The following is a 20,468-nucleotide window of genomic DNA, read 5'->3' as shown; positions in this document are numbered from 1 at the left end:
CTGCAGAGCCCAGGGCAGGGCAGGAGGGGCAGGAGCTGCTCCAGGGGCTGGAGCTGAGACCCCCGAGCCCGGGGGCAGCCAGGGAGAGGCAGCTGAGACCCCCAGCCCTGGGCTCAGCAGGGACCTGAGATCATCCCCTGGAGCCCTGGGGAACAGCAGGGACCTGAGATCATCCCCTGCAGAACAGCATGGAGCAGAGATCATCCCCTGCAGAACAGCAGGGACCAGAGATCATCCCCTGCAGAACAGCATGGAGCAGAGATCATCCCCTGCAGAACAGCATGGAGCAGAGATCAACCCCTGCAGAACAGCATGGAGCAGAGATCATCCCCTGCAGAACAGCAGGGAGCAGAGATCATCCCCTGCAGCCCTGGGCACCCCATGGATCACAGATCTCCCTGCAGGCCCCACACAGAATCAGGAGGTGCCTGCAGGAGGCTCTGACCCCAGGAACCCCACACTGGAGCAGCTCCTGGCAGCACCTGTGGGGAGAGGAGCCCAAGCTGGAACAGCTCTGCTGGCAGGAGCTGTGAGCCCACAGGAGAGCTGGGCTGGAGCAGCTCCTGAGGGACCAGGCTGGAGCAGCTCCTGAAGGACCAGGCTGGAGCAGCTCCTGAGGGACTGGCTGCACCCATGGAAGCTCTCAGGCTGCAGAAGCTCCAGGAGATCACTGTCCCCTGTGGGAGGGACCCCACACTGCAGCACAGGAAGATGTGAGGAGCCCTTGCCCTGAGGAGGGAGGAGCAGCAGAGACAGCCTGGGATGAGCTGAGCACAGCCCCCATTCCCCATCCCCCTGCACCACTCAGGGCACAGTGGAGAAAGCTGGGAGTAAAGTTCAACCCAGGGAGAAAGGAGGGCTGAGGAGAAGCTGGTTTAAGATTTAGTTTTTATTTCTCATTATCCCGCTCTGATTTGATTGGTAATGAATTAATTCCCCCAGTCCAGCTTGTTTTGCTGTGTCAGTAATTGGTGAGGGATCTCAATCCTGACTCCCAAAACTTTCCTTACATTTTCTCTCCTTGTCCAGCTGAGGAGGGCAGGGATGGAGAGCCTCTGGTGGGCATCTGTTGTCCAGCCAGGGTCAATCACCACATAATTTTTCAGTAACTAACTCATCCAACCTTTCCTCCAGGCATGGCTGTAGCCTGAACTGCTATTAATGCATTAAATGTTCCCCATCAGCAAACTCTGCTTCCTGAGACTGAAACTTCTCAAGAACTCATGGAGAAGTTCCCCAAGCTGACTGGCTGCCCCTCAGTTCCTCTGGCTCCAGTTCACATGAGCAACCACTTCAATGTCAGATGCAGAGAACTTTTTTATCAGATTTGATTTTTTCTCAGCCTAGCAAAAATACAGAAAAACTGACCCAAAGTATTACCCTTTTAAAAGCCTAATATTTGCACAGTACAGAAAATTACTGGAAGCAGCTCCTCTAACAGCAGAGGGAGAACCTTCACTGCCACCACAGCGTCACTGAGTGGAGCATCAGAACCCAAAGCAGGGAGATGCTGCTCTGTTCCCCATGTGCACAGTGTCCCTTTGGGATAACAGGGCAGGAAAACACCGGCAACAATTACACAGAACAGGCAGAGGAGCCTGGGGCCACAAGAGAAAACCCTCAGAAACCAGGGGTTCTAAGTCCAGACCCTCAGAAACTGCTGAAGCAAATACTCATCAAAGCACTTTCTCTGCTCAGGTGAAGTGGCTGGTCCTCCTACAATCACTAGGGTTCATCCAAAATATCTGGTGAATAAAAACCAGCTGCATTTTGTCACTTCAGCTGGATTCTACTGCTGCCTCTAGTTCTTAGTGCTGCCTGTAAATACAGATAATCCATTGTAATCAATACTCTTATGTATTAAATTAATGTTTTTATGAGTGCCCAACTTGAAACGTGGAGTTTGTGACCCAGAGTGGTCATGGCTGCAACTGAACACAATAAATTAACCAGCATTTCTCATTCCATATTTAAAATGGAGACAATTAGGCTCCATTTCCTACTTACAAAAGGAGGTTAGTAATCCCCTTAACTGCACTGTTGAGAAAGTTGTTACAGGGATAAGCTTCACAAAAAAAACCTGCTTGGTTATTAATTCCCACTGCAGAGGGGGGCAACAAGGAAGCCTGAAGCAACCCACTGCACAAAGGAAAAAATGTTATATAAATCTTCATTAATTAGGCCTGTCCAGCCTACATACTGTAGAAATTAAAAATAACAGTAGTATGTGGTCATGCACATACACATGGCAGCCACTGTGACAGTGCTCAGGAACCTCCTTTAGAGCACTTGCCCATCTTTGAATGTTTAAATCTACAGCCTTACACTCTTTGCATGTTTAATTTCCAGCCTCACTAACATTTGAGTGTTTTCTAAATTTTAGAGCTGTGTCAATGCTAAAAAATGTAAACAATATCAATTTTAAGTACTGAAAATCAACTGTCTGCTTAATACAGGAAAGAATCACTCATTGTGAAGGGAGAGAAGGAAAACAGTTTCGTGGTTAGAGCACAGTAAGGACCACACATTTCTTACTCTCTCTGACCTGCCCTACCACCACAAATGTATTCTCCAGAACACTGAAAGAAGCCCAAAAACCATCAAAAGAAATAGCATGGAATAGTTTATCTGATGACAATGGCAGTGCACCTTAGCAACTACAAAGATTTATCTATCTGCTTAAAATTTCTGCAAAGAATAAAACAAGCATTTGTTGCAAAACCAGAAAGAATGTGAAAACAGAAAGAAAAACAAGAGTCAATAATAATAAGTGAGAAAAAATTACCGAAGTTGCCATAAAAATATAACCAGTGCTGAAAACCCAGGTGTGAGTGCTTTGACCAGACCAAGCTCAGATTTGCAAGGCTCTGATTTAGCAAGGACAGCAGCTTGGGAACCATGAGCAGGCTCAGTGCCCTCAGCACCAAAGGAAGGCACAGCCTGAGCTGCTGCTCAGTGTGCTCCACAGCAAAAACAAGGCACAGCCAGAGCAGGGGATGCAGGGCCTGGCACACCTTCAAAAAACTTTTTTTTTCCTCATTTTAAAAACAGATGGCAAAGTGAAACTTAACAAGAAGTGAGTATCAAAACAGAGAAAACAAAACAGTAAAGTTCATTATATAGAATTCCAATTTAAAGAGTAGAAGTTAGAAAAATGCCTAAAGCAAGAAAAAAGAAAGCTAAAAAAACTGTAATTTTAAAAAAAAAATATATCAGGCTGTTTAGACAACAAAAACAAAATACTAAACAAACAAACTTCACACATAACTGCCTTCTCTGACCACTAAAATGTACAAAAATTTTCGTAATGGAAAACACATTTTGAATCAAACTTGAAACAAAAACATTCATAAATTCTGAAGCCAAATCCATTTTCAGCAGCAGTCCCATGAAAACTCCAATATACACTCTTTCACCTGCTCTGAAGTTCCAATAACAGATATTCCAAAATAAAATACTGTGGGCCATGCTAACATTGGTCTTTCCTGTATGATATTCACTTTATACTCTTAGTTTACAGCAGCACTTTGTCACTAACATAAAATAACTGCAATAAAAAATAATTTGAAATAAGCAACTTTTTTTGCTATTTGGTTATAATGTAAGCTCACCTGGGTATTAAGATAATGAAAGCCAGTAAAAAAACACATCAAAGGCATGAAAAGCCATGAAGTGTACAAATGAAAAATGCAGATAAACAAAAGAAACACAGCAAAGGAAAACTAGATGGCAGCACCTCCCTATTTTTCACAATTTCACAAGTCTAGAATTCAAAACAAGATATGGAGGTAAAAATGTAATGCAATCTAATAACCAGTTTTAGAAGACTTCTGAATTTATTTATTATCTCTGAAGAATATAGAAGAGCAAGCAAACTCACACTGTTTGAGCTGCTCATAATACAAGAATCCAGAGCAGAATTCTTCTAAGATCAGTTTAAGTTCCATCTAATTATGACTTGTTTCCCAAAAATCCGGTACCTTAGCTAATATCCTAAATCTGATTAAATTTTGGCAACATTAAAAATGTATTAATATTCAACTAAAATTAATGTCAATCAAAATGTAAAAGGAAACTAAAATCACAAAGAAAAAATAGTTACATTAAAATCATGCACAGCTAAGTCAAAAGTATCCAAATCATGTTTTTCAAAAGATGCACATTATCACTTTCACAGTACAACAAACTTGCACTTTTTAATGCATCCAAAGATTATTATAATACTCAGGGAAGACCAACTATTTCCATGTAAACCCTGAGATACCTATTAAAAAAACCACACAAGCCTCTTGTAACTGCACTGATATGAAAAATACTTTTAATATACCTGAGTATTTTGCAATTTTTCTCTAAACAAAACAAAACACTGGAGAAAAACTGCAGCTAAGAATAGTTAATATCACAGAATTGTAGATTCATTTAGGTTGGAAAAGGTCTCAAAGGTCACTGAGTCCAACCATTAACATTCCCATTACAATCCTATGCAATCTCATAGTTTGAATTAAATTAAAACTGTTATTTGGTACAATTGCACATACTCCTGTTTTTCTTGAATATTTTAAAGAAACCAGGAACGCTGCAAATGGAAAAGATCATTAAAATATTGAATATATCTCTCAGTTACTGCTGTCTGCAGTGCTGTTACTGCCAGCTCTGCTTCCCTGGATGTGTTTCAGTGCTCCTCTGGGCTGAGTGTGCTGCAGACACCCACCCACCCACCTTCCATCCATCCCTCATCCATCCGTCCGTCCATCCGTCCCTCATCCATCCATCCGTCCATCCATCATCTAATCATCATCCATCCCCCATCCATCCTTCCGTCCATCCATTCGTCCATCCGTCTGTCCGTCTTCCATCCATTCCTCCCTCATCCATCCGTCCGTCCATCCATCCGTCCACCCAACCCTCATCCATCCATCCATCCATCATCTAATCATCATCCATCCATCCATCCATCCATCCATCATCCATCCGTCCATCCATCCTCTGTCTGTCCGCCCGTTCATTCTCCATCCGTCCATCCATCCATCCATCCATCCCCCTGGGACATGTGCCCAACCCCAGCATCTACCAGCTCAGCCTCACACTGACCCAGATGAGACCCTTCCCACAAGGCTCCATCCATCCATCCATCCATCCATCCATCCATCCATCCGTCCGTCCGTCCCTCATCCATCTATCATCTAATCATCATCCATTCATCCATCCATCATCCATCCCCCATCCATCCATCCCCCTGGGACATGTGCCCAACCCCAGCAGCTCCCAGCTCAGCTCACACTGACCCAGCTGAGACCCTTCCCACAAGGCTCCATCCATCCATCCATCCATCCATCCATCCCGGGACACGTGTCCAACCCCAGCATCTACCAGCTCAGCTCACACTGACCCAGCTGAGACCCTTCCCACAAGGCTCGCTCCATCCATCCATCCATCCATCCATCCATCCATCCTGGGACACGTGTCCAACCCCAGCAGCTCCCAGCTCAGCTCACACTGACCCAGCTGAGACCCTCCCCAACAAGGCCTGTGCTTATCGCAGCTGCCAGTTTTCCAGAATCCCACTAAGAACGGAAACAATCAGATTTTATCCATGCTTTACACAGCAGCAATTAGGAGGAGCATAATTAAATGTCTAATCAAAGATTATCCAAGTCTTCCTTTCAGAATGGATTTGCCTCTCTTCTCTCAATAATCTAACACAAAAGTGCTCCCAAGCTCTACATCTGCCTCTACTCCTGAAAGCTGCAAAACACAACACACAGGTACTATAAACAGCAGAAGTCACACACCTTAATTAGCAAATCCAAGCAATCAAAGAATGAGAAACGTCAGATTTAAGTGTGCTGTGCCACTCCATCGTGTCATGGCAGGACTGAACCCCCTGCACACCCACACGACACAGCAAGGTGAGAGCAACAGGAGTTATGGATCCCAGTCTTTCTGAACTCTTGTCTCTGGCACTGCAATCCAAACTCACCTTCTTCTAAACTTGGGAAGGGAAGAGGGGTGGCTCTATCCATTCCCCACGGGGTAAATACTATTATATACAAATATTTAACTTCTGAACCTTCAACACCAGAACAGGCAAGGACAGAGCCATTGTCCTTAAGGAAAGCCTTGACTTCAGCCCTCACATCAATTCCTCAGGACACACACTACACCTTCCTTGTCTCAGCAGTTTGCATTGCTCCCAGAGTATTTTACTGTATAGAGCTCAACTCAATCACTGTATCTTTATCCAGTTGTTTAAGATAGTTATTTTTCAGATTAAAATGCAGAATGCTTACATTTGTAGAGCTTAGCATTGTATTTGAGTCACTGAGTTTGCATTTGAGCCTTCTTTTAGCCATGTAGAAAGTCAGCACTGGTGGAAACTTGCAGTGTGCCTTAAGGATTCTAGGAAACAATAATTTCTGAAGAATGTCTCAGAAAAAGACATGGCCTTCATACCTGGATACCAGCCCAGCTGCTGAAGTTAGAGGAATTTTCAGGGAAAACCTGGTTCATTTCCCTCCAAAACACCTGTGAGCAAATGACAGCCCTGGGTATGGAAAGAAAAATCCTGCTGTAGTACCCAGGCTGCAGAAGGGGTTTGGAATCTGAACAGCTCTCTATGTATTGGTCAAGTTGATTGTATTTCAGAACATTTAAAACATTGCCTTATTTTCCCCTCCTCTTTTAAGAGTGGAGAAATTACACAGTTGTCAAGGGGAGAGAACCAAAGAACTTTCAAATTTAGATGAACACTTGGGAGTTTTTCAGACACTCCTTCTTCTAGTTTTAAAAAGAGTAATTCCAAATCTATTTTATGCTCTCCAGTTAGCACTTTGAACACTACTTAATTAGTTGCCAAAAGTAACTGCCAGCTTTTACAATTTCTTTGGCATTTAATACATTGTATTTTACATCTAGCTGTATAGCTCACAACAGACTTTCTCACCACAATAATTATTTAAAGTGTATAAACAAATGAACACTGAAAACAATCACTCACCTGGGTAACTTGTGACACCTAACACAGGTTAAAAATTAGGACAATCTGCAGACCAGTAACCCTGATACCCATAAAGTATGAAGGCCAGGTCTTTTTCTGATACATTCCTCCTAAGATATTATTTCCTAGAATCCCTGAGGCAGACTGCAAATTTCCACCCCTGCTGACTTTCCACACAGGTAAAAGAAAGTTAAAATGCAAACTCAGTGACTAAAATACAATGCTAAGCTCTACAAATGTAAGCATTCTGCATTTTAATCCAAATAAAACTATCTTAAAATAACTGAATAAAGATACAGTAATTAAGTTGAGCTCTATACAGTAAAATACCAACCATCCCACTAATATTAGAAAGAAAAGTTAAAACTCCATAGCCTGGCATGTTCATCCATCCCAAAAAACACTTTGCAGGATCCAGGCAATTAATGTTTATATTCTGTCTGTCTTGAGCTAATGGCACCAGAATTTTCCTATGTTTCAGTCACAGTGGACACCATTGACTCTTGAACACTCATACTCCATACACATAAAAACCTAGCACATTATTTTTGATTAATTTTAAACTTCTTCTGGAAATTTTAATTCACTGAATTCAGCTTTCTGACCACCAGAAAGAAATCCTGAAAGAAAACAGCTTAATTAAAACTCCCTGAAAAAATTATTTTTCAGTACACACAATTTCTTTTATTTCAGAACTTGATCCCTGAATCAACTAATTATAATGACTACTCAAACAAATAACTGACATTTCTAAAACCTTAGCATAATATTTATCATTGAACATTTCATTTGGAAAACCAATAAACACTCTCTGGTTTTAAACCATCCACCTAATGAAATAAAAGTCTCATGTGTAGTTCTGATTAGATATACCTTTAGAATTTATATCTTTACAATCTTGTTTTAAGAGGCTGTCAACTACAATTTTTAGAGAACACTCTAAGGTCAAACATATATAAAACATAAGCATAAGACACTGAAGATCAAATGCACAGTCAGGGAAGTTAAAGGTAAATTTCCCAAGGGTAATATTAATTATTTCTTAACCTTGTTAATTACAACAAATACAGAAATGATGCAGTACAGTTTGGGCAGCTACCACTAAGATTTTCAAAGGAGGTGATTCCTGACAAGCTACAGTATCAATATTCTAATCCTCCTACACTAACATAATCCAACTTTTGAATTTTGCAAGATATTGATGATTCCTAAGGCCTTGCTGGTTTCCTGTGTTCTGAGCCAGTGTGTTAGCAGCAGGCAGTGCAAAGAACACCTACAGTGCAGAGGGGGTTCATTCATCTGGGGAGAACCCTGCACAAAACAAACACAACTTTCCAATACCTGAACTCTGCAGATCCCGGCTGATCTACAAACACCTGAACATCCAATCCTCTCAGGTTTATTATTATAGAAACCCATCAAGTGGGATTATATCCCTTCTGCAGCATTAACTGCTCCATACAAGCAGAGAGCAGCTGCCTGAGATCAACATGATCTACATTTGCTGTGCCCTCATCTCGAGGCTGACTTTGGGATCCAAACCCAGACTGAGCCCAGAGCCAAGCAGGGGATCTACATTTCTGCACACCTCCTTCCTGCAGTAAAAATTATTCCTCAGAAATCTTCAAACTACAAACAATTTGTTAATATCTGTATGAATGCTTCCATGGTGAATTTTAATTCACTATTAATTAATACTGGCCACATAAAAACTAACAGTACACAAGAAAAATAGTTAAAACTAACATGGATCCCATTTTTGGTACAGTCCCACCACACACCTGTTCTGCATTTACACCATGCCCTTGTCTCAGGAGCCTCTGCTACAACATCTGCTTGTAGTAATTACCAAAGAAGTGACTGCACTTTGCAAAGAAAGGCCCCAACAACCCAAGACAGATGTACAAATTCAGGAATTGGCTGCAATTTTGTTGTCATCAAACTAGTAAAAAAAAAAAATCTGTCAACAAACACAGGCTTATCTCTGTGTTTACTTTTCCGGGAATGCATTTCTCTTTGAAGGTTTCTTCAAGTCTTATTCTTCCAGATACCACAAATTTAAACATTATATGTGCCTTTTCTGCAAAGTGTTCTTTAACAAATTTCATCCAATACTGCTCTTGCCTCTCTTTTGAGAACATAAAGTTTTTTCAAGTGTTTCCAGGCTTTCATTTATGTCTTTCCTGACCCTGAGCTACAGTCTTCCTAGGTACACTCACTTTTAAAACTTACATTCTAGTTGGCTCTGTGATTTATAGATTACCTTGTGTTTCTATTTTCCATTCTCCAAATTTATTCCAGCTTACTTCTCATCTGAAATGTTTATTATTGTTTTCAGTTTTGAATTAAATTCAAAAATCTTTTAACTATAAGTACAGTGCAATACATAAAGCATAAAGAGGGAGAGTAATGAAATTATAAATATTGGGAAATACCAACTGAACTTATTTCGAGCAACTTCTACAACAACTAAAAAGTTGTAAAGGTATGTTTTTCATCTTTCCACACAGAATTACTGATCTCTTCTGCAAACATACACCTTAGGCAAAACTACCTTAAACTCTGCCTCTTATTGCTATGGCACAGCAGCCCTGCACTAAGATCCAAAGATGCTTGACTCCAAATTTTAGTAAAAAGCTCAGTTCTAGCCCTAAATGGCCTCAAGCTAAATTGTCTCTCTACAAACTTTTAAACCAATGCAGCCTTCAAATAAATTTTTTTAAAAAGGCAAAAAACCCCAAAACCAAAACAAAACACCAAAACCAAACCAAACAACACAAAACCACCCCACATCCACCCTAGAAGATAAATTAGCTCCAAGTTCAAATCAACACATTCCACTGATGAGTTTGAAATAGGAAAGCACTCTATCCTATCAAACCCTAGAAAAAGAGAAATGTACTCACAACACAGGAAAAACTTTCAGTGTAGACAGATCACAACCCAGAAGCAAATTAGAAGAATCAAATCTTTCTTTTGAATAAAGTATATTTTAAAAGTTATTTTAAATTTATTGCAAATCCTTGGATAGAATGTGATTGGCTTTCTCTTTTCTAATGTGCAGTGAAATTAGCTATCCTGGGATTCAGCATGCTGGGATATCACAGTGCTTTTTATTCAGAGCAGCAAGGGACATTCATTAAATGTGATACACAAGACTGAGCTTTGCAGCCTCCAATCATCTCCCAGACCCTCTAAAGCAGATTTTTTCCTTAAATAATAAAAAAATCCTAGGCCTCATAAAATAAACTACATTTGAATAAGTATTTCCTGTTTTCACAACAAAAAGGGCAGGAAAGCACAGTTGCAGGAACATATGAGGTAATAATGTGAGGTATATGTGTGAGACATAACGCACCAAAGGTAAATGAAGCCAGACATACCTGAGCTGTTGAGAGGCGAAACACAGGGCCAGTAGTGGGCACAGAAAGCCTGGGTGACATGTTGGCAGGACCCTGTCCCTGTGTCTGCACCTGGGCCTGCATCTGAGCCTGTGCCAGGGCCTGCTGGGGCACCATGACGAGCTGTCCCGCGTCCGTGCGCACCAGCACCATCCCTGGGGGACAAGGAACAGTCAGGGCACAGCAGGGACAGCAGGGACAGCACAGACACAACCTCTGACCACAGAGAGCACAGCAGAGGGCAGGTATGGCACTGCACAGCACTCCCTGCAGTGCATCTCTTCTGGAGTCCTGTGTAACACAAGATTTTATTTCAAAGAACAAAGGGAGCCCCCACTAGCAGACCCATTTCAGTCTGGAATTTAAATAACTGCAGTTTATGGAAAGCAGGGATGGAAAAAGCAGCCCCTGGAGTGTTTGGGGGACAGTGATTTCTGACAGTTTAGTCAGGGTCAGGAGAACAAAATTAGAAATATAATCTTTAAAAGTAAACTCTAAGGACAAGGCAGCTGCTGGGAACACAACTGAGTACATGCATACCAGGGACCAAGACTTTCTACAAGTCTTACTCTTCCAGATACCACAAATAATGTTAAAATTTGTGACATGGGAAAGAATAAGACTTGTAGAAAGACCCAAGAGCTTTACTAAACAACATGCAAATATTGCCCAGACACACTTTGAGTGTACAACATCTGAGATTTACTTAACCCTGAGCACCAGCAGATGAATGCATTTGGTACCCAGCATCACCATTTGGGAGGCACTCACTACCTGTGGCTTAACCACCAACAGCAAGCACTGCCAGGCCCAGAGCACCAACACAACTCAGCACTCAACCACACAGGGCAGAACTTTAGAAAACTGGCAAGTGTTTTCTAACACTTTCTGGAAGTAAATGATAGTTTTTTCAGATTCTTTTCTTGTAAAACACCTCACAAATAGAGGCCTTCAGACAACAGAGCCATTGCCATCAAGCTGTGCCCAAAGTTTTGGAATCAGCAGGTCAGAAAAAGGGAGACAATGGCTAAGTTGGTCCATGGATCCTGGAGTTTCACACATTCAAGGTCACTGCAAAGTATGTAATGTTCTTCTCCTAGCTCTCTCAGAACTAAGAAGCAGTTCTCCAGACAGACTATTAAAAAGAATTTCCAAGTTAGTTCCAGAGTACATTTTAATAATTTAACCTACACAGTATACAACAGGTCAAATAAACAGAAAAACATCTTGTCTGCAACTACTAGAGAACCAAAAACTAAAAACCTATGAAGTCACTTTCAATTGCTGATAGCAGGGTCAGTAGACACTGTTCCTACAACCTACCTCTATGTGCAAATTGCTTCTTATCCTTTTTTAACTTTTCAAAAGAAAATGAAGAAGGTAAAATCGTATATCCAATTCTAAAGGTAACAGCTTACATCCAATTTTATTTGTTCACTTCCCAATTGCAACACCTTGCTAAAGGGACACAGCTTGTACAACACCCTGAGGATAAAGAAATTCAAACACTCTTATAACAGTTTTCAGAACCCTACAGCAAGAAAATCTTTCAGTCTGACATGGAAATAAATCCCAATTGTGGGATGAGCATGTAGAGAACTGCAGCACACATAAAAGCCCTCACTCACAGAGTGCTGCCAGCCAACCTTTCCTGCTACAAACACAAACAGAAGGCAAATTTCTGCCACTATAAACTAAAGACTCATGGAAATCAAGTTTAAGGTAACAGGCATACAGAGCTACAGCAAGGACCACATCCAAAAGCCATAATAATAACTCTCTCTCAGAGCCAAGAGTAATTTAAATAGAAAGTTGAAAGAAGCTCATTAAAAACTCATCTAAAAGGTAACTTTTAAGGTCCATTAGCCATTTAAGCACCAAGCTTCACAGTTTATAGTTGCAGAAAATCCTGCAAGCAGCTGATGTGTTTGGTATATGCCATTCCTAAACCATCTGGACACCCGAATATGCCAAGTGGCCAAACGGGTTATCACTGTTGTGATCATGACTGTGAACTTTATATAAAAACCCTCACAGGATAATGCCTTCCACACATTAAAAAATACATGTTCTATTTGCATTACACAGATTCACAGGTGTGTTCTTAATTTATCTTCCCATTTTCTAAACCTGATTCTGAATAGAGAAAAACGGAGTGGAAATGACAAATGAACTGAAACACGTGCCACACAGTCTCCATCAAATTTCAGACACAATTACTACTATAAATGAATAAATGCTCATGTGTTAACATTATATTTTAATTCATTTGGAGGACTACAAATTCCTGTTACTGAGCAGCTGGTGCAAGTAAGAAGCCAGTTAAATGATGAGATTCATTTTACCTTCCTGTCAGTCACATAAAGATGAAATGCACAACTTAGGAGCATTATCTGCTAAAATAACCCCTTCTCAAAAACTGATTCTAAATTTCTGTTTTATATAGAAGTTTTCTACATGGGAGTTTCAGATTAATTATAAAGGATCCACCAAGTTAAAAACTCAGAAATAGCATTGTATTTTCTGAATAATTTCCTTTTAGAACATACTATCTTCATGTTTATGCAAATTTAATGGATTTCCAACTATCTTGTAATAAAACAAATTTGAATTAAAACTTTCTATTTCCTTAACGTTTCTTAAATCCTGAAACAGACTGTTTCCAAGGTTCAGTTTTCCCTCTTCTGTTTGAAAGTAACAGATCAAAGTACTGACGCAATGAACTCCAGAAACTGTGTGCAAAGTTACAATGCACAGTTATCATCTGCATGGAGCAATCTTCAGCACATTAACAAAGGGAGGCAAAGGCTAAGGGCACACAGTCTGGACAGCAACTTATCTGTCTCAAGTTAGTTGGGTCTTCACAAAACCACCAAGATTTGTATGTTTGGAGCAGCAGACTCTGGAGGATTTTTCATAAACTAGAGCCAAATACACAACTACTAAATGTGCACTCAGAGGCAAACTGCACCACAACATTGCTGCTCTACTTAGCTAATAAATATCAAATATTTCAAGAAATAAGATGGGAGAACTCAGTTATTTCAGACTACATCAATAGTTCCACATCTTAAGATGCTATTTATATTAACAGGAAATAAAAGAATTAGCTTAAATGCTATATCAGCTCCTAAATCAAGAAGACATGAAGACACCCAAGTTTTTGCAAGGTGAAAATCTAAGTAGGGGACCACAGCACCCTTCACATGAAACAATATACAGGTTAAGAGTAGGAATTGTGAGGATGAAGGGATGCTGGCTTGGTTAGCTAGCAACCTTGCTAAACTTGAATTTTTAATAACTAAAGTTTAAAAACTTAGAGGAGTACAAAGAGGACATGATTGCCTCAGAGCTGGAAATAATATCTGGTGATGTGAAGACTACCCTCACACAACAATAACTTCATCAGAGTTACTGAAATTATAAATTTTAGATTACACACATTTAACACCTGGTTCAGAGCAGAAACCATTCTTTCAAGCAGAAAAACTTTTCAAGACTATTATCTGTGAAGCAGAAGTCTTTTAAAACACATATAAAGTTACCCTTAGCATCCACTCCAGCTCTCCGGCTTTTTACGCGCTGTCCAACCACACCATCACAGGGTAACTCACCGTGACCGCCGCTCTCCCCAGGACAAAACCAGCAACTCACCCACAGCAGCTGCAATTACCCTGCATTAGCCGTACCAGTTACACCCTAATTAGCGGCAGCCGCTCCGGCAGACGGTGCCTCAGACAGGTGCCTCCTCTTGGGTTTCCAGCACGCCGAGCAGCGGGGACCTGACAGCTCCGGGGGGAAGGAGAGCCCTGGGCCAGGAGCACAGGGTGACAGCGAGCGGCGGGAGCGCAGCGCGGCACTTACCGGGCGGGATGGTGAAGCCGGGCGGCAGCTGGATGGTGGTCTGCGGCGGCGGCCGCACGATCAGCTGCGGGGCCACGATCCGGGGGGCAGCGCCCAGCGCCGGCCGCGGCGACACGGCCTGGGGGGCGGCGGGCAGGGCAGCGCCCGCCTTGGCGGTGACCGCGGGCTTGGGCGCGGCGGGGGCCGCGGGGGCCGGCGGGGCCGAGCCCGGGGCCGGCGGCGCGGGGCTGGCGGAGGCGCCGAGCGCGGTGACCGCCGGCAGCGCGCCGGGCGCGGGCTGGGGCTGCGCGGCGGCGGCCCCGCCGTGCCCGCTGACGGGCGGCACCGCGGCCGGCCGGGCCCCCGCGCCCTCCCCGCTGGGCGCCGCCTGGCCGGGGCGCGGCGCGGGGGCAGCGGCGGCGCCCTCGGCCGCTCCCGCCGCTCCGCCGTCCCCCGCGGCCCCGGGCGCGCCGTCGGCGGCGGGCGGGCTGGGGCCGGGGCCGGGGCTCCCCGCGTCCCGCGCGGCGGCTGCAGCGGCCACATGGTTGTTGACAGGCTGGGCAGGGGCGGCGGGCTGCGGCGGGGCGGGAGCGGCGGGGCTGCCGCCGCCGGGAGCCGCTCCATGTGATTGCTGCACACTACTACTGTTTACACTCGCTCCCCTCCCCGCCGCCGCTGCCGCCGCCGCCGGGGGAGACGGGGCCGGGAGAGGCCCCTGGGCGGGGGCTCGGCTCCCCGCGCTGCCGGGGCGCCCCGCCGCCTCCCCTGCCCCGGGCGCGGGAGTGGGCGCGGGGCGGCCGTGCTGCTGCCGGCCGGGGCTGCTGCCCCCCGCCAGGCTCCCCTGCTGCGGCTGCTGGGACGGGGCGGAGGTCCTGGGCGGGGGCGGCTCGGCGGGGCCGCGGCCGCCGGCCAGCTGCGATTCCAGGGATCCCACCAGGTCGCTGAGCGCCTTCTCGTCCACCTCCTCGGAGAAGAGCAGCATCTCCTCCAGTGGGTCCGACGCGCCCGCCGCCATCTTGCGCTGAGCTGGGAGCCGGCGGCGCTCTGCGCATGCGCGGGGCTCTGCCGCGCGCGGGGCACCATGGGAGGGGCCGCCGCCTCCGCCCCGCCCCGGGGCGGGACCGGGACCGGGAGCGCGCCCTGAATCGGGACCGGCACCGGGACAGCTCGGGCGGGAGCGCGCCCAGAACCAGCACCGGGACTGCCCGAGCGGGGGCGCGCCCAGAATCGGGACCGGCACCGGGACAACTCGGGCGGGAGCGCGCCCAGAACCGGGACCAGCACCGGGACAGCTCGGGCGGGAGCGCGCCCTGAACCGGGACCAGCACCGGGACAGCTCGGGCGGGAGCGCGCCCAGAACCGGCACCGGGACTGCCCGGGCGTCCCAGCGAGTGCGGCCGCCCAGAGGGAGGGCGTCGATGCCCCTGGGGAAGCCGCGGGGCAGCGGCGGGTGCAGGGAGGTGCCGTAGGGACGGACGCGGGATATGGAGCAGCCTCCCCGGGCCAAGTGTCCGCAGAGGCGGCGGCGGCGGCCGGTGGTCCCCTCCCGTCCCGCCGGGAGAAGCGAGCGATCGGCCCCGGCTCTCCCGAAGCGGGGAGGTGCAGTGGGATGAGCTGTCCCAAAGCCCAAGGCACGCCCAGCTCACGTTTCACTGCTCCGCTCTGCAGTTACCGGGATCCGCAGCTGCTGCCCCAGGCAGACCGGAATGGCTGCAGTGATACAATTCCCTAACGGGGACGCTGTTTCAGAAGATTTAGAAAACAAAAATAAGGCTCTTTGCATCGCCAGAGCAGCTGCCCTGGCGTGCTGCTCCCTCGGCATCCTCGCGGGAAATTCAAGGTAGTTAATTCTGCTGTTAACGCTTTTGGTATCGAACTCCTGTGTGCCCTTTCCCCCAACAATGGTTCCTCACGCGCTCTGAAATACCTTAAGAGAAAGACAGTGGTCCTAAATCATCGGGTGTCACAGATATCTTTTATGAAAAAGCCTTTGTTTAGGATTTTTCCTCCTGAGAAGCTGAGAGGCCTCAGGAACAAAATGGAAACAATGGTTATCTGCTGCTGTGGAATGCAACAGGTGCATCTGCGATTGGTCTCATGTGGTTGTTTCTAATTAATGGCCAATCACAGACAGCTGGCTTGGACTCTGTCTGAGACAGAAGCTTTGTTATCATTCTTTCCTATTCTATTCTTAGCTAGCATTCTGATGAAGTCCTTTCTTCTATTCTTTTAGTATAATTTTAATATAATATATATCATAATATAATAAAATCAGCCTTCTGAAACATGGAGTCAGATCCTCATCTCTGCCCTCAACTTAAGAGCCCTGTGAACACCATCACAATCGGGTTTTTAACTAATGACAGTGTCTTTGAGAGGACCCTGCAAATAAAAACACTTTCCCATATGAATGACACACAAGGAGTAACCATGGATTTGTGACCCCAGCAGCAGCTTGGGTTCCATCTGTCTGTGCCAGCCTGCAAACTGGGATGTACTGGAGCTGCTGCTCTGCTCTGAAGTGGTGAATCATTCCTCATGTTGTCATCTCTCAGGGGTTTCCAAAAAACTGGAAAAGGTGTCTCAGTGGATAAGGCATTGCACTGCTCCATGCTCTGGTGGGAAGGACTCTCCAGCCCTGGCTCAATCTGCTCGGCCCCACCGTGTGTCACTCTCTGGGCTCTCACTGCTCCTGCTGCTCAGCTCCTCTCAAAGCAGGTTACATGTTTATTCAGGGTACTTCTTCCTGATTGTCCCTTAGGAGAAAGTTCATGATGCATCAAAAGAAACCACCTTGAAAATACATTAAATATAGGTTGTACCGGTTTAATTAGGATAAGTTTAAATGTCTCCTGAAATTAAACCAGTTTAAATGTCTCCTGAAATTTCTTCAAGAAAGTAGCCAGTGAAAATACTGAAGGTCTAAGGTGTGGTAGGGTGTATGAGCAGGAGATGGTGCAGTGCATAAAAGGGAAAATACAGCAGTGTTTATGAAAAGCAGCATTAAATGCACACAAGAGATCTATGCATCAAAAACTTGCTTAGAAAATGAGCATTGCTTTTGTGGAGTGCTACAGCTAAATTAAATTTGGATTTGTAACAAATTCTTCTACCTAGAAGTTTAATTAAAACATGGTAGATATTAAGATTCAATTTGCTATTGTGCAAATATAAAGAATAATTATTTGGGATGGAAAAAATAGAAATTTATCCAATGTTACTTTTGAGTCATCACAGACTTGATTGATTTTATGAGAGAAAATTCCATACAGTCCTCACTTAGTTGCTCCTGAACCTTGTTTGCATGTAACCATCTCCAGAGCTTTCATAAGAGAATGGAAATCTAGACATATGATTCTGCAATTAGCAAATTTTAGTGCCCATTTTTCTAATACTGTGGCACTAAACTGGTTATTTCCATAAAAACCACCCTCAAAAAAACTCAATTGCTTTGTAACTTTAGAAGCTAAAAATTATCACCTGACTGGACAGAGAAAATGGCAAGTATTAAAATTTGAATGTACATTTGTGCATGGGTAATCTGTAAGGCATTAATTTGTATTTCTCCCCAGTCCTTTTAAATTGAGCCATTTTATATATATAAACACACAGGGTAAGGAAGTGTAATAGAATGTTTTATTCAAAAAAACATGATATATACTGACTCACACTGGACTTCCTTTAAGTCAAGAGGTGAGGATATACCTAAGAATGTGTATAAAATTGTTGCTGAAACTGCCTTTGGGCTTGAGCTTTTGCATAGGCAAAAATACTTCTAGTAAAGTATAGGACCTCTGTGAACTTTTGTATTAATTCTATTATAAATATATTTTCCAAATATTTTCATGCATTTCATCACAAAAATAATTCCTGAATATATTTGTTGCTCTTTTATTTTTCTGAGTTATATATGTGCAGAATACAAAAGAAAAAAAAAAAAAAAAAAAAAAGAAAGAAAAATCTGTGTTCATCTCATCTGATCTTTTAAGACACAGTCTTTCCTGAATTATTTTCTGTTTCAGGTAGAGAATGGTCTTTAGAAAAGTTTCCTTCCAACCATGGTTTCAAAATTGCCTGTAAAGAAAATTCCCCTCAGAAATTGTCGAGCTGCTCTTCAGTTCCCAGCACTGCTCAGGCCTGTGCCCTGCTCACAGCCCAGGTTTGTCATTAATAACTCACAAACATAAAATATTAATAACAGCAAAGTCCCCCTGCCCTGTTCAGCTGCATGGAGTGAGAACAGGGCATGGGGACAAGTAATCCATTGTCTTCTACAGAAGGGAAAGTGCTCAGAAAGGAGCACTATTCTCCTGCTTATGTGTCGTGGGTTTGTCTCAAATACACACTTTCAGTGCCTTCAAAGATACAATTTAACCATCTTAAGTTTGAATTTAATATCAAGATGCTACCTACCAATTCAGATAAGATTTTGAGATAACTTCTTAAAATGAAGAGCTCTTTATATTATTGAAATTCACTTTACACTATAAAAATATTGCTTTAGCTGCTCATTTTAAGTATGCCATAGAAATTATCAACTCCAAAACTCCAAAAATTATAAACTCTGTAAGCATACAGAGGAAGAGAAGAAACCCTTCCAAACCATCCAGTTTAGGGGAGAAGAAGGAAATCAGATTTTACAAAATATATTTGCTACCTTATGGTACTAAAAATGTTTTTAAAAAGTTTTTAATATTTAGGAGATCTCAAATCCTGAAATGGGGAATCTTCTCTCAAGTTTGAAATGCTTTCATATCATCTGCTGAAATCAAGGAGCACAAATCACAAGCTGTTTTTACGGTCAAACTTGCAAAATGAGCACATAAAAACACCTGGATTGTTTTAGTTCTCAAATTGGAGAGCACAAAGATGACTAGAGAACTAAGAGCTGTCCTAGGAATAGCATGGGTGTGGGTTAAAAAAGACCTCTAAGCTTCCCTCAGCACTGCCAAGGCCACCACTAACCCATGTCCCCAAGTGCCACACACACATGATTTCCCTCCAGGGACTGGGAGTCTGCCCTGGGCAGCCTGAGAGCCCCTTCCAATGAAGAAATGTTTCTGAAATCCAACCTGAACCTCCTCTGGCATCACCTGAGGCCGTTCCCTCTGCTCCTGTCCCTGTTCCTGGGAGCACAGCCCGGCCCCCCGGCTGTCCCCTCCTGGCAGGGAGTTGTGCAGAGCCACAAGGGCCCCCTGAGCCTCCTTTGCTCCAGGCTCAGCCCCTTCCCAGCTCCCTCAGCCCTGCTGGGGCTCCAGCCCCTTCCCAGCTCCCTCAGCTGGTCTTCGTGAGATTTCTGCTCTAGATCCTTCACCAAACCTGGGTCCCTCCCTTGGAAGGCAGAATATGTCTAAATTTAGTTTCATGTACTTTGATTGCAAATGAATTTCATTTTAAAAATGGCTTGTACGAATTTTGGACCTTGCAAAGTTAATTGTAAATACTCGTTTAATAACCTAGGCAGGACTTGATGGTGAGACTTAGGAATATTTGTCATCAAGAGGGTTAGAATTTAACCCTTAAGTTTTTCAAGGGGTAGTTTTCTATTCCTAGGCATTTGTGCAGATTTTTTCTTTGTCCGTTTTGGGTTTTGTTTTATTTTTGTTTTTCATTCTGCCCAACTTCTCTCTTCCAGAAACTTACAGGTTGTTTCAGAAAAGGCTGCTAAGCCTGTTCAGCCTAAGGAGAGCTGAGAGGGGCCCTGACCCACCCTGGGATTCTGTGGAAAATAAACCCTGACAGTTTTCCATTTGATTTCTGTCCTGAAATGCTCATCTGTTGTGCCCCAAGCTCAAAGAAATGTCCATTTCTATTTCCTCTTCCATCTACATAATCTTGGAACCCTAATTCTATAAATATAGCATGGACATATGGTTCTGCAACTAGTCCTGACTATGAAATAAATTTCAGTGTCCATTTTTCTAATACTGTGGCATTAAACTGGGTGTTTTCATAAGAAACATCTCCAGTTTTGAGAGGTAGATGAGAGAAGTCTTAGGAAGATGTACACCAGAATTTATTTCCCTTTCCCTTTCCTTTTCCCTTTCCTTTTCCCTTTCCTTTTCCCTTTCCTTTCCTTTCCTTTCCTTTCCTTTCCTTTCCTTTCCTTTCCTTTCCTTTCCTTTCCTTTCCTTTCCTTTCCTTTCCTTTCCTTTCCTTTCCTTTCCTTTCCTTTCCTTTCCTTTCCTTTCCCTTCCCCTTCCCCTTCCCTTCTCTTGTGCAAGGCA

General features: G+C 44.0%; 1 protein-coding gene across 1 annotated transcript in view; it reads right to left on the bottom strand.

Annotated features, from left to right (window-relative positions):
• The window catches only part of LOC134424129 (transcription initiation factor TFIID subunit 4-like), a 154,789-nt gene extending 139,533 nt beyond the window's left edge, over positions 1-15,256 (bottom strand). The window contains exons 1-2 of the mRNA XM_063167635.1: positions 14,263-15,256; positions 10,381-10,553 (exon numbers count right to left, since the gene is read on the bottom strand). Coding sequence (XP_063023705.1) covers positions 10,381-10,553; positions 14,263-15,256 — 1,167 coding nt within the window. The remainder of the gene's footprint in view (positions 1-10,380; positions 10,554-14,262) is intronic.
• Between the last annotated feature and the right edge of the window lie 5,212 nt (positions 15,257-20,468).

Source organism: Melospiza melodia, chromosome 13 (assembly GCF_035770615.1).
Source record: "Melospiza melodia melodia isolate bMelMel2 chromosome 13, bMelMel2.pri, whole genome shotgun sequence".
Classification (NCBI taxonomy): domain Eukaryota; kingdom Metazoa; phylum Chordata; class Aves; order Passeriformes; family Passerellidae; genus Melospiza; species Melospiza melodia.
Note: the sequence above shows the minus strand (reverse complement) of the source record. Positions and strands in the feature narration are given on the sequence as shown.